Source organism: Spermophilus citellus (assembly GCF_964194105.1).
Source record: "Spermophilus citellus genome assembly, chromosome: 9".
Classification (NCBI taxonomy): domain Eukaryota; kingdom Metazoa; phylum Chordata; class Mammalia; order Rodentia; family Sciuridae; genus Spermophilus; species Spermophilus citellus.
Genome location: NC_138191.1, coordinates 59,112,113 through 59,126,890, shown reverse-complemented (window position 1 = coordinate 59,126,890; position 14,778 = coordinate 59,112,113). Strand labels below are relative to the sequence as shown.

At 36.6% G+C, this 14,778-nt stretch overlaps 1 protein-coding gene across 4 annotated transcripts in view; it reads right to left on the bottom strand.

The window, feature by feature from the left end:
* GLMN (glomulin, FKBP associated protein) overlaps positions 1-14,778 on the bottom strand; it is a 49,420-nt gene that overhangs the window by 25,415 nt on the left and 9,227 nt on the right. For all 4 annotated transcript variants that reach the window (XM_081305344.1, XM_081305345.1, XM_081305346.1 and 1 more), the window contains 4 exons: positions 10,241-10,357; positions 8,709-8,817; positions 7,464-7,701; positions 5,562-5,664 (listed from right to left, as the gene is read on the bottom strand). In XM_081305344.1, coding sequence (XP_081161470.1) covers positions 5,562-5,664; positions 7,464-7,701; positions 8,709-8,817; positions 10,241-10,357 — 567 coding nt within the window. The remainder of the gene's footprint in view (positions 1-5,561; positions 5,665-7,463; positions 7,702-8,708; positions 8,818-10,240; positions 10,358-14,778) is intronic.

Sequence of the window (14,778 nt, the reverse complement as noted above, 5' to 3'; positions counted from 1 at the left end):
TATATATATATTTTTTTTTTTTTTTTTTTTGGCGGGGGGAGGTGATCTCACCCACCTTTATTAAAAAACTTCTCCTTAAAAACCTTTTTTTGGGTATTAGACACATTGACGATCCCCAACTTGAAAATTTTTAACTTTATGGTGTTGTGAAAGTGGCACACACTGAGTAGAAATCAAACATTGAATTTTGACCTTTTCCTAGGCTGGTGATATGCTGTATCATATTCTCCTGCAATGTTGGGCAGTGGCAGGGAGCCACAGCTCCTGGTCAGTCATATAATTATGAAAGTAAACAAATGATACTCTGTAGTATACTGTGTTGCTAAGCTATAATGTTCAGTAGGTCATGTGTACTAAATACATTTTCAACTTAATATATTTTCAACTTTTGATGGGTTTATTGCTGTAAAACCCCACAGTAAGTCAAGAAGCATTTATATAAAGAAATTAATGTTACCTGGATGCAGTGGTAAACACTTGTAATTCCAGCAACTTGGGAGGGTGAAGCAAGAGGATCACAAGTTTGAGGCCAGCCTCAGCAATTTAGCAAGACTCAGTTTCAAAGTAAAAACTGAACGGGACTGGGGATGTAGCTCAGTGGTAAAATGCCCCAGATTCAATCCCTACTACCAATATGTGTGTGTGTGTGTATACACACATACATATGTATAAATCTTGTCAGGTGTCATATGTCTAGGACTTGCTATAAAATACTACAGCATGAAAACAGGGAGGATAGATGAAATAAAATTGGCAAAATGTCAAATTGCTAAAGCTCAGCGATCGGTACATGAGGATATAATGTTCTAATTCTAGTTTTCTAAACATTTTGAATTTCTATAGTTTTAAATCACAAGACACATGTTCTTGCTCTGTATTCTCTATCTCAGTTATTGGCACCCTCATATGTTCTGTAACCCTACAAAAAACTTCATTCATGACACCCCTTTTACTGTTCCACACACGATCAATGATCAAATTCTGCAAATATGATCTCAAAGTTCTCAAATCTGCCTGCTCCTCTTCTTCTTTACCATTGTACACACTTAGGCTCTTATCATGTCTCTCAATTCCCAATGAATACCTGACGAGGCTTTCTACTTCCATCTTATCCCAGTTAAATTTATCTTCTATTAAAATGATGAATCCCAAAGAATTTCTTTGTATTATTCCCAGGTTTAATACCCTTTAACAGTTTCTAACTTTCACAGCCATCTTCTCAAAATAGAATATACCTACCATATATGGTGGTACTTACACTATATCCAGAACATTATACTGTAGTGCAGCATGCCAACAATGAAAAGGCCCCAGATTTCATATGCTCCTAGAAAAATCCTTCATCACTCACAGCTTCTTCACTACTATCTTGAGCATCATCATTAACCATATTAAACTATGTACCCCTAGTTACATGAGTCACAAAGTTATTTCTCATCCTCAGAATGTAGTTTCCATAATTTTCTGGGATCCCCTCCTCCTCTGATTCCTTTTCTCAATTCTGCTCAAATTTCAGAAACCCTTAAATCATGGCTTCTGGATCTTACAATTATTGGCAAAATCAATTATTCTCTAAATGGTCTTCCTACCTATTTTCCAAATCTGGTTCTCTGCTGAAACTGTTTTCTCTACAACTCTCTTAAATGGTTGCTATTTTTTTTAATCCATACCCACTGTACAACTAGGCATGAAAGTATACCTGCTCTCCTTGTTGCCTCTAGACCATTCTTTTCCATCCTCTCTAAAATCCCTCAGCTTTAAAACTCCTTTCTTGTGACTTTACCTCTCCAGCTTCTTGTTGTAGTCATTAGACCTCAAGGTCACTTCTTTGACTGGCTTTTCAATACCACTTTTTTGGGGTGTTCTTTTTAGTTATACATGACAGTAGAATCCATTTTGATACAATTATAAAAGCATGGAATATATGTTGTTCTAATTCAGATCCCAATCCTCTCCTTCCTTTTCTCTTCCCCCACCTCCTTGTTCCTTCCTTCTATTGATCTTTTTGCCATTTACCCATAGTTCCCATAGCTGTATTTTTTAAATTAATTTCTTATGGATGTATACGATGATAAGATTCACTGTGGTTTATTCATATATGTACATAGGAAAGTTATGTCTTTCCTTTTTTTTAATATTTATTTTTTAGTTGTAGTTGAACATAATACCTTTATTTCACTTATTTTATTTTTTTAATATTTATTTTTTAGGTGTAGACGAACACAACACAATGCCTGTATTTTTATGTGGTGCTGAGAATCGAACCCAGATCCCGCCCATGCTAGGCGAGCACTCTACCTCTGAGCCACAATCCCAGCCCCCTTATTTTATTTTTTATGTGGTGCTGAGGATCAAACCCAGGGTCTCCCATGTACAAGGTGAGCACTCTCCTGCTGAGCCACAACCCCAGCCCTCCACTCTTTCTTTTTCTCATCTCCCTCCTTTCTCTTCATTCCCTTTTCTACTCCACTGAATTTCTATTCTCTTATAATCAAAGATGTTCTAAGGTGAATCTTAGATATTTTATTTTTGTCTAGTCCAGTAATCTTGGCCTCTACCCTCTCCTTATTTTACTTTCCACATTTTTTATTGGTTTATAATAGTTGTACATGATAATGGGATTTGTTGTTATATATTCACACATGCACACAATGTAACAATATAAATTAGCCAAAATCATTCCTTTTTTATTTTTGGTACTAGAAATTGAACCCAGAGGTACTTTACTATTAAGATACATCCCAGACTTTTTTATTTTAAAACAGGGTCTCACTAAGTTGCTGAGGTTGGCCCTGAACTTGAGATCCTCCTACCTCAGCCTCCCTAGTCGTTGGAACTATAGGTGTGCACCACCACAACTGGCTCTAACCTCTCCTTTAGAAAACCCACTTTTATAGCCATACCCCAAACACTGTTATTAGTAACTACAACTTTTCCTTAATAATACTAATTTTAGGGCTGGGCTTATGGCTCAGTGGTGAACAACCACTTGCGTGGCCCGTGTGAGGCACTGGGTTCGATCCTCAACACCACATAAAAATAAATAAAAGTATTGTGTCTGTCTACAACTAAAAAATATTTTCTTAAAAATATTTTTTAGTTTTAGGCGGATACAATATCTTTATTTTATTTTTATGTGGTGCTGAGGATCGAACCCAGTGCCTCACACGTGTTAGGCGAGCACTCTACCACTTCAGCCACAACCTCAGCCCCTAAAAAATATTTTTAAAAAATAATACTAATTCAAGTATCCTGTTCTTTAACTTTTTCCTTTTTTTACTTTAACTTTTACTTTTCAATTTACTCCAATTAGTAATTCCAACAATTTGTCAACCACACCACTATCTTCAACTAATACTGCATTCACTGTGTTCAATTTATGTCCTAACTTCCCTCTTACCCAGGAGTTAAATTCCATTGTAATTAAAGTGATCACTTTGCTCAATCCCTTGCCCTTCTCTTGCTTTGTAGAACTCACTAGTTCTCAAAACCCCAATCTAATTAAATCTAACTTTCCTCCAATGCTACACCTGCACAACCAAACATGACTGAAAAAAGCCACAGAGCCAATGATGGCTCTCTTGAAATTCATGACTATTAGATTTAAGTACACATTTTTCTATATTTCAAATCATTTCTCTGATACAGAATCTTTGCACAGCTTAAAATACTGTTGGACACATGAAGCCAAATTGTTTTACAATAAAACTTATTTCTGGAGCTACTCTGATAACATTTTTCATGACCTTTAAAAATGAGGAATTTGAGGAACACAGAAAACCATTTCTAAGAATTTCAAGTGGGGCTGGGGATGTGGCTCAAGCGGTAGCGCACTCGCCTGGCATGCGTGCGGCCCGGGTTCGATCCTCAGCACCACATACCAACAAAGATGTTGTGTCCACAGAGAACTAAAAAATAAATATTAAAAATTCTCTCTCTCTCTCTCACTCTCTCTCCTCTCTCACTCTCTCTTTAAAAAAAAAAAAGAATTTCAAGTATGCAAAGATTTAATTATAAGAATACTTATCACAGACTTAACTGTTAAAAAAAGAAAGTTGGAATTGTTCATAATAATGAAAAACTGAAAATAATTTAAATGTTGACTTCATGATTCAGATTAAATAAATATATTATATTAAATCCACATCATATAATACTAAAGCCAATAGAAAAATAATATTAAGAGAAAAAAATAGATCACAAAAATGTGTGTATGTGTGTGTGTGTATAAATATGCTTAGACTTTGTGTGTATGTGTACATAGCACTGGGAATTAAACCCATTGAGCCACCACAGCCCTTTTCATTTTGAGACAGTCTCACTAAGTTGCTGAGGCTGGCCTTGAACTTGCAATCCTCTTGCCTTGGCTTTTCTTTCTTTTGTGTGTGTGGTGCTGGGGATTGAACCCAGGGCCTATCCCCAGACCTCTTTTTTTAAAAAAAATTAATTAATTTAATTATCTGTTCTAATTTGTTATGACAACAGAATGCATTTCAATTCATAATACACAAATGGAACACAATTTTTCATTTCTCTGATTGTATACAAACTAGAGTCAACCATTCATGTCTTCATACGTGTACTAGGGAAATGATGTCCATCTCTTGCCTTGGCTAAGAAAGAATTACAGGTGTATGCTACCAAGCCTGGCAAATATGATAGTCTTTAAGAAATGTATATATTGAGGGAGATGTACAAGGACACAGGCAGCCAGGACAAGATATTGAGTGAGGATGTCCAGAACAGGGAGCATGGAGACGGTCTTCTGATGAGGTCAACTTCCTGCTTGACAAAAGTGGTTTTGGACACAAGCAGGGGACCCAATCAGACAGATACTTTCACATTTGTGCTCCTAAGAGGGGGACCCAAGAGATAAACACGTGGACAGAGGAGGCACCAATCACTAATAGTGAGAAGACTGTGGGTGGGGGAGGAGACAAGGAAAGGAGGAGACAAGGAAAGGAGGAAATTCCAGAGACCTTACAAAGAACAGGCCAAAACTCCCCCGCAAAGTCCCAGCTCTGGGGCCCTGTCTCTTCAGAGAAGTCTATCTCTGTATTTCTGTTGCTTTTGCAATAAAACTACTTCTTGCTTGCTATCTCTGTGTCCTATTCTTCAATTCTTCACTGAATGGAGACAACGAATCCATCACCTCTAGACAGTAACAATATGTATGTACATTTATGAGTATATAGGCAGAAAAATTCTGGAAGGTGTTAATAGTATTTGTCTTTCTGTAGTGAAATTATTACTGTTCTACTTTTCATCTTTTTTACTTACCTATATTCTACAAAACCATGTATTTCTTTATTAATAAATTATCAAGGGCTAGGGTTGTGGCTCGGTCACCTGGGATGTGTGAGGTACTAGATTTGATCCTCAGCACCACATAAAAATAAACAAACAAACATAAAATTAAGGTATTTATTGTGTCCGTCTACAACTAAAAAATATATTTAAAAAAATAATCAATTTACATACACACATATAGTATATGAGAACATAAAAGGATAACATTTAAGTTTATAGCACATTTTGTAGATTGAATTAGCTGTACTTACTATTATCTCAGATGCAAAACATCTAAAAGGATCACTTCCAGCTTCTTCAGATTGTTCAAGGAATTGTGCTGTCAGCAAAGGGCATTTCAAGCTTTTGAAACAACTAAGGCATGAGAAATAGGTTAATTAAGAAATCAACACTTGCCTAGTATAAAATGCCAATTCTTCATATTTAAGTTAGTTTTACATGAAAAGTAAAATAAGCACTGCTATGGTCTGAATGCTTATCCCTTCCAAATCTCATGTTGAAACGTAATTGCCATTCCAACATTATTAAGAGATAGGATCTTTGATAGGTGATTAGTCCAGGGCTCCACACTTACGGGAGGAATTAGTGTTGTTATAAAAGGGTAAATTCAGCCCCCCTGTGTCTCTCCACCCTTCTGAGAAGACACCTCAAGGCCTTCACCAGATGTTGGTGCCTTGATCTTCAATTTCCCAGCCTGCAGAACTCAGAGTCAATGTATTTCTATTAACTATAAAGTACCCAGTCTCAGATATTCTATTACAACAGCACAAATGGACTAAGCACCAATAATTCAATGCCTATAAAATGGCTGATGAATTATCTTATTAGTAATTGAGAGAACATCAAAAATACCTTGCTAGACCCAACATAGTGAAATTCATTTCTATGTATAGACTGTTCCAGTGGATTCTGAATGTTTGAGAACCGGTGCTAGTCCAAGATGTTTTATTCATTAGTTCATGTTTTCATAAAGTTTTATTTCTTTTACTTAGAAAATCAAATTTTATTCTGTGATTACGCCTTTCCTATTTCCCTAAAATCTTTTCTTTCATGAAGTAATGGGTTTCATAAGTGGTTAAAAAAATTTTTTTAATGTCCTAATCCGACAAAAATAGAAAACTAACACTAGCTAAATTCTCCAAGATTTAAAAAAAAAATGTTATTAGTCTATGTAATTAAATAATCTAGTTTAGTGCTGTCCTATAAATATGTCTAAAATATTTCAACACATATCAATATAAAAAAATCACTGAAGTATTATACTATGTTTTTAAAGAATGTCAAATCGGGCTGGAGTTGTGGCTCAGTAGTAGAGCACAAGCCTAGCATGTGTGAGGCACTATGTTCGATACCAAGCACCATATATAAATAAAATAAAGACCCATTGACAACTAAAAAAAAAAAAAAGGAGAATATCAAATCTTTGAAGTCCACAGGATATGTTATACTTAGAGCACATCTTAATTTGGACCAACTATATGTCAAGTATTTTGATAGCCACATTGAACACTGCATGGTTAGTCCATAGTAACCCCGAGTAAATACTATTGTGTGAATACTTTGTTGTTTTCATGGAGAGCTGAATGTTTAACTGTCTGCTGGTCCTTCTGCAGTTTTCACAGGGACAATAAAAACACAATTTCCTCACAGTTTAGATTCTTTGAGTTATATGTATCTACTTCTCCACTTTCATTATTCACTATACTACGATGAATAAAAGCAGCACATAAAAGAATATGAAATAAATTAAATGAATAGACTTGGTTTTATTTATTTAATTTTATTTTTTGGTACTGGTAAATTGAACCCAGGGATACTTAACCACTGAGCTACGTCCATAGTACTTTTTATTTTTTGAGATAGGGTCTCACTAAATTGTATACGGCCTTGGTAAATTGTTCAGGTTATCTTTGAACTTGCAATCCTCCTGCCCCCTCCTCTTGAACCACTGGGATTACAGACATGCACCACAATGCCTATATTTTTTTAAAAAATATGAATGACTCATTAAATGTCATGTTATATCAGCTTAAGATATAACAGTTTAGTCTTTTAAAATTCAAATCTAAAACTAGATTTATAGTTGCATGACAAATATAAAATAACTTAACATAGTAAATTCATTGTGAGCTGTTTTTTAAATATATACTTACAATTTCAGTAATTCATCCTTTAATTTTTCATTTTCCTTGTTTTCTTTGTCCTTAATAACTTCTTCCACAAAAGGTTTAGTGAACTCTATTAAGGCCTTGCAACATTGACAAAGGCCATAGTCATCTGTTTGTATTTGTTCTTTTGAGTATGGAACAGGAAGAAGAGATAATTGACTCCAAAGGGTAGACAATGCTAACCCAACTGAATATGCCTTATTGTTTCGAAGTTTCTGAATCACTACAATAGAGACCAGGTTGTTATTTGAGATAGCCTCATCAAGTATGCTAAACAAAGGATAAGAAATTCAATATACATGTGCAATTATAAATACTTTCTTTCCTCACATTTTAACAACTCTGACATCAAGATGAAATATCCTAAGCTTAATTGGGAGTGCTTTTTTTTTTTCTTGGTGATACAGAAATTAATGAAGCATCTTAAAACTGACGCCATGAAATATTGTTTAGGTGTGTTTGTAACAGGTTACATACTTAAAAGAGAAACACATTCTTTCCATGAGTGGTAAGCTATACAGTAGTGTACAAATGGGAGCTAGTATTTTTTTTCCCAAGAAGATTGAGTGTTTTAAGTAGTATAAAACTCAGGAACATTCATTTTTAAATTGAATTTACTCTAATTTCTGATGCTAGGTCACTCTATCAGACTCTGAGATATACATATTTCCTAAAATGAAAAATAACCTCTTCTTATGGATAAATACTGTCTTGGTTGCTAAGATCCATTACTTATCAATTCTACAATTCCACTTAGCTATGGAGTCTTATCATTCCATCTGCCTCCTAGTTTCACTCTTCAGTCATACCTTTGCTGTTCTTAATCCCAACCTTCCAAAATAGAGGCTGAACAGCCTGCTTGATACTATTCTTAACCAAGATACAAAACTACCACAATACTGTCAGACTGAGTACTGCAGACATCAGAGTAACCCTTTAAATTTGCTTCAAAGGAAAATTCTAGATATAAACCACAGGTAAGAAGATTAACCAGAAAGTTACAGGTTGTAATATAGCACATGAACAAACAGTATGACCTTCAACAAAGTGTTTACTGGGTAACAACACAACAGCAAGATTCAAATTGGCATTTGCTTTTATTAGTGTAAGCAGAACACTCAATAATTTGTCATAAATTTTACTTTGGTGTCGCATTGACATTTGGGGGCAAACATCAAGGTACTTACACAAATAAAACAAGAACTACTTTGATAACAAAATGATAATTACCTGTTTGTAAAGGTTGAAGTAAAAGAAGAATAATTTGGGATATCTGTTTTCCAGAGGGCTCTTCAATCAGTTCAAGCAAACCCAACAATAATTCCTTTGGATTACATAACTATAAAAATATTCACAATTGAACCTGTTTAATACAAGTTGCATTTAAAGCCACATGATTACTATTTTAAAGAAAGCATATACTGAGAAAACACAATTATTTTTGCTTAACAGTAAAATGCTTCATACAATTAGAAGAGTAGTGAATCACCAGAGCTCAGGTTTCCTTTGAGCTTCCGTATGCTGCTTTAGATTGCTTGAGCTTCCCACATAGGAAGCTTGAGCTTCCTATTCCATGTTGCTGGGTATTTAGACTACCTTAGAGTTTCCTTTTTACTTCCTGGACAGATAAAATTTTGCATTGCTTTCTGAATGGCCATATTTTATCACCTTGCTTGCCTCATTGTTTTTTTGTTTTGTTTTGTTTTAGTGGGGGGTGTTGTTTATGTTTTTGCAGTGTTATGAATCAAACCCAAGGCCTCACACATGCTAGGCAAGCACTCCTACCACTGAGCTATATCCCCAGCCTATTTGTCTTGTATTTTTAAAAAACTCTCATAGTCTTCTTTTACCAAATACATATTTGTATATACCTGCACTGATCTCCAAGTAGCTTCTTATAATGTCTTTTTTAACTCAGAGTTTATTCTTTCTTAAAAGTTGTACGTTGAGGGCTGGGATTGTGGCTCAGTGGTAGAGTGCTCACCTAGCGCGGGTAGGACCTGGGTTCAATCCTTAGCACCACATAAAAATAAAGGCATTGTGTTGTGTCCATCTACACCTAGGAAATAAATATTTTAAAAAAAAGTTGTACATTGACTTATAACTCAACTAGCCTTTTACCAATGGTCTCTAAAAATTGTGAGTCACAACTGATCTGTGTTCTACTTCCTATTCATACTTCTATTGTGATCACTTACAGTCTAGGTTTTTCATATTTTTAAGAGGATATGAGGGCTGGGATGGTGGCTCAGTGGTAGAGCACTTGCCTAGCATATGTGAGGCACTGGGTTTGATTTTCATCATCACATATAAATAAATGAATAAAATAAAGGTCCATCAACAACAACAACAAAAAAGAGGATATGAAAGGAATTTCCACAGAGAAAAGAACACTGATATTTGATTTTGTTTCAATATTGCAAAAAAAAAAAAAAAATCAATGTTGTCTTGCATTATTTCTGTAAAATACATCTATATAATAAGGGTACTTATTAAAATACAACTTCCTAGGAAATGGAACTGCCCATCCAATTAAGTTTGGGCTTCTCCTCCTCCATGCATGTATAATATGTGAATTACACCCTATTGTCATGTAATCTAAAAAGAGCAAACAACAACAAAAAGACTGGGCTTCTCTCCAGAATTTTCTTCTTATATATCTTGATGAACTAAAAATTTTCTTATCAAATAAGAATTAGACATTAAAAATAATAATAATACTGCTGTGTGTTTTGACAAAGAGAACCTGGTTATTAACATACCTTTACCAATAAATCAAGCATCAGAAAATAATCTTTTCTTTTATCATCTTTATCATTCCATAAAAGGCACCGAACAACAGGACCAACAAGATTCCAGCCCATAGTCTTAATGATGACCTAAAAAAAAAAAAAATTTTCAGAGTAAAGCAAACACTGCCATCTACAGGATTCTCATAGTATGCTTTTCTAACTTGGCTTAGCTTAGAATTTACTTTGAAATAGGAAAAATGAGACAAGTGAGGCCCACAGCCGACTACTTCCTAGGGTTGGATGTCAACAGATACCAACATTTAAAAATAATTGTTAAGCTTTTCACTGAGATAAGGCAAAAGGGTCTTTACTTACTATCGGGGAACTTGGTTTTTCTCAGGATTTAAATAGTTCCTCTATTAAATTAATGCTTGAGAAGAGCAAGTACTTAACTTCCACAGAGAATTTTTGCTCTCCTGAGTCAAAGAAACACAGTCAATGCTTGTGAACCTTTAAAAGTTCCTTGGAGAATCCCTGAATATAATCGTTGTAATTTATATAAAATGAAAGGCTGTGACTTCATTAATTTTCTCTGCTTCTTTTTGCAAAGACATTTCAGAATGCTTTACCATTAGTGACTGGCATTCATTATTAGTCACTGATTTTCAAAATTACAAACAATATCCTTCAATTCTCTAGCCTACTTTGTACTGCAACTCATCAATATTTACCAAATATATAATACATAATATTCTGGGTGCCAAAAACAAATTGAGAAATAGATCAAATAAGATCCGTATCACCACAGTTCACATTCTAGGGTGATTCTTTAAAAACAACAAGGGATGGCAAAGGATGGCGTTGTGGCTCAGTGGTAGAGTGCCTTGCCTAGCATGTGTGAGGCACTGGATTCTATCCTTGACACCACATTAAAAAAAATCAATTAAAACAAAAACAAAACAATATGTATGTGATGAGGGCCACAACCAAGTTAAGATGGCGCCTGGCAGTAGGCCAGGAGGAGTGGTTTCTGAGCCAATGCCAGTGAGCCATTAAGATGATAAGGATTCCTTAATGACTGACTGCTGTATCTAGTTTATGTTAATTAAGTTAAGCTGTGGGTAATTAGGTTGGGTATATGTACCTCTGCAGTCCGGCAGAGAGGGGGTGCCTGCTACCTAGGGTACCTGCTACTTTGAGTTCCCGCTCAGTTCCCGCTGAGTTCACTCGCAATAAAGTAGTTCCTGCTTCAACCTTCAAGTTGCTTGTCATCTCCCAGTTATTTCACCACAACGGCATATGGTGGCCCGTACAGGGAACGCCTAAGGATAAGTGTAAGGTAAACTGCTCACCCCTGAGGACAGTGCAAGAGGATGGGTAACCATTTAAAGATTCTTCTTTCGCTTTTGTTTTAAGTTGCCTGTCCCTGGAGATGGGTGGGACAGAAGAAAAACCACTCACATCTGAGGAAAAACTATTTGTGTCTAAGGAACAGATAGGGAGATGGACATTTCAGGAGGATAGAAAGGCTGATATAATGAATTTTTGTTCTATTTTTGTTTCATTTTGTCTCAGTTTTATTTTGCATTATCTTAGTGAGGGGATCTTTGACACGAAAAAATGGAATTAAAAATTATTAAGAACCAAACCAAAAGGGCGTTAGGTAAATTACTAGAGGAAGGAGGCATCTCAGTAAAATCAAGAACAATCAGGGCATACATTAAGACGATACAAAGGTATTGCCCCTGGTTCATTAAAGAGGGGTTGTTAAATACATCACAATGGAACCATCATGGAGAAGATTGAAAAAGGATAGAAAAGGAAAGCCCAGAACTCTGTCAGTTGGCACATTACCATTATGGATGTTGGTACAATCCTGTTTGCTTAGTCTAGAAGAAGACATCTTAGTTAGTCAGACAAGGGAAAAAAGTTTAGAGGAGAAAGGGCTATTAGGGGAGAAGTTACAACAGGAGGTTGCTACTAACCCCTTTCTATCACCAGAGGGTGTAAGTATTCAACCAACAGCTCCACCTATGGAAACAACATATGCTGGGTGGCCCCCAACCCCCATAATTGATAGATGGCATCCTGAGACGGGACCTCAAAGGTTAGCATGCCCTGTATTTCAGGAGGAAGGAGGGCGGCGAATTCACCATTCTTAAGATTTCAAAACAGTGAAGCAGCTGAAAGAGGCTGTAACAACCTATGGTCCTCAAGCACCTTTCACAGTAAGTATGGTCGAATCTATTACCAACTTGAACTTGATGCCAGCAGATTGAGCCAGTATGTGTAGAGCTGTGCTAAATGGAGGACAGTTTTTACTGTGGAAGATTGCCAATCAAGAATTTTGTACAGAAACAGCTAGGCAGAATGAAGCATCCGGTTATCCTCAGAGAAATTTAGAGATGCTGTTAGGAGACGGACCTTATAAGGGCCAGCAACAACAAATTCAATACGATCCTGCCATTTATTCATAAATCGCTTCAGCTGCGGTTAAGGCATGGAAAACTTTACAAGGGCATGGAGATTTGCAAGGTCAACTATCCAAAGTAATACAGGGGACAAATGAGCCTTATGCGGAATTTGTAGACAGACTTTTGCAAACAGCTACCAAAGTTTTGGGGGATGCAGAACAAGCAATGCCATTAGTGAAACAGCTAGCCTATGAACAAGAAAATAAATGGTGCAGGGAGGCCATTAGACCATGGAGAAACACAGATGTAAACACATATATTAAACTATGTAGAGACATTACTGAATAGGGACAAATCATGGCAGCTACAGTACAACAGGCATTAGGAGCCAGGCCAAAAACATGCTACAATTGTGGACAAACAGGGCATTTTAGAAGGAGTTGCCCCACAGGAGAAGGTTTTAACAAAACTAGGTATCAAAGAGGTAGAATACCGGATATTTGCCCACGATGCCAACGAGGGAGACACTGGGCTTTTGAGTGCCATTCTCAGACTACTGCTCCGTTGTCAAGAAACGAACAAGGGGGCAGGGGATATGGCTCAAGCGGTAGCGCGCTCACCTGGCATGCGTGCGGCCCGGGTTTGATCCTCAGCACCACATAAAAACAAAGATGTTGTGTCCGCAGAGAACTAAAAAATATTTAAAAAATTCTCTCTAAAAAAAAAAGAAAGAAACGAACAAGGACCAGGTGTTTACCCACGATATCATGGAAGAAAACATTGGACTCCAATGCCAAAAAACGGACAGGGGGACCCAATGCTCCAGGGCCCACGACCACAAATATACGGGACATTGGAGAAACCCAACAATACCATCAGGGTAGTGCCCAGGACACATTATCCATTAGATCCCTCATTAGACAAACCAGAGGGAGCGCAGGGTTGGACATCTGCGCCTCTGCCAGAGCAGTACTAACTCCAGAGATGGGAGTTCAAATCATTCCCACAGGGGTAAAAGGACCTCTTCCCCAAGGAACAGTAGTCTTGTTGTTGGGACGAAGTTCCTCTACTCTAAAAGGACTTATGATAAGTCCTGGGGTAATTGACCCTGATTACGAAGGTGAAATAAAAAGTATAGCCAGTTCTCCTAGGGGTATATCAGTAATTTCATGAGGAGACAGAATCGCACAATTGTTGATAATACTCAGCCTGCTTGAAAAATTTTCCAGTCATTCAGTAGAAAGAGGTTCCAGGGGATTAGGCTCTACAGGTATAGATTGGGCTATGCTTTCTTTAAATTTAGATTCTCGGCCTATGCTAAAACTAAATATTCAAGGACATGAATTTAATGGGCTACTGGATACAGGTGCAGACCTTAGCATTATCTCCCACCAAGAATGGCCAAAACACTGGCCATTACACAAGCTACTCAAACGCTTGGAGGCCTAGGAATAGCGACAAATCCCCATAGAAGTGCGATGGTATTAGATTGAAAAGATCCTGAAGGATGTGAAGGAACTATACAGCCATATGTTCTAGATCATCTTCCTATAAATTTATGGGGACGAGATGTTCTAGGTCAATTAGGGTTAATACTAACAAACAACAACAATTCAAATGTGCCCACTATTATGGCTAGACAAGGTTTTAAGAAAGGAAAAGGATTAAGAGAACAAGAACAAGGTATAGTGGCACCAATTCAAATAAATCAAAAAACAGATAGACATGCATTGGGTTTTCAGAAGGGGTCACTGAGAAAATAAAAATTACTTGGAAATCAGAAAGGCCAGTATGGGTTTCTCAGTGGCCCCTGACTAAAGAATTAAGATACAAGCAGCCCATGACCTGGTCAAACAACAATTAGCGGAAGGACATATACAACCTTCTGTATCTCCCCATAATACTCCCATTTTTGTCATCAAAAAAGAAATCTGGCAAATGGAGATTATTGCAAGATTTAAGAGCTATTAATAACGAGATGGTTATCATGGGACCTGCTCAATCAGGGATTCCTCAATTGTCTGCTTTGCCAAAAACCTGGTGTGTTTTAGTTATAGATATTAAAGATTGTTTTTTTTTCAATTCCAATTCATCCTGAGGATAGTCCACATTTTGCATTAACTGTCCCTGCACTGAATCATGAAGGTCCTGATC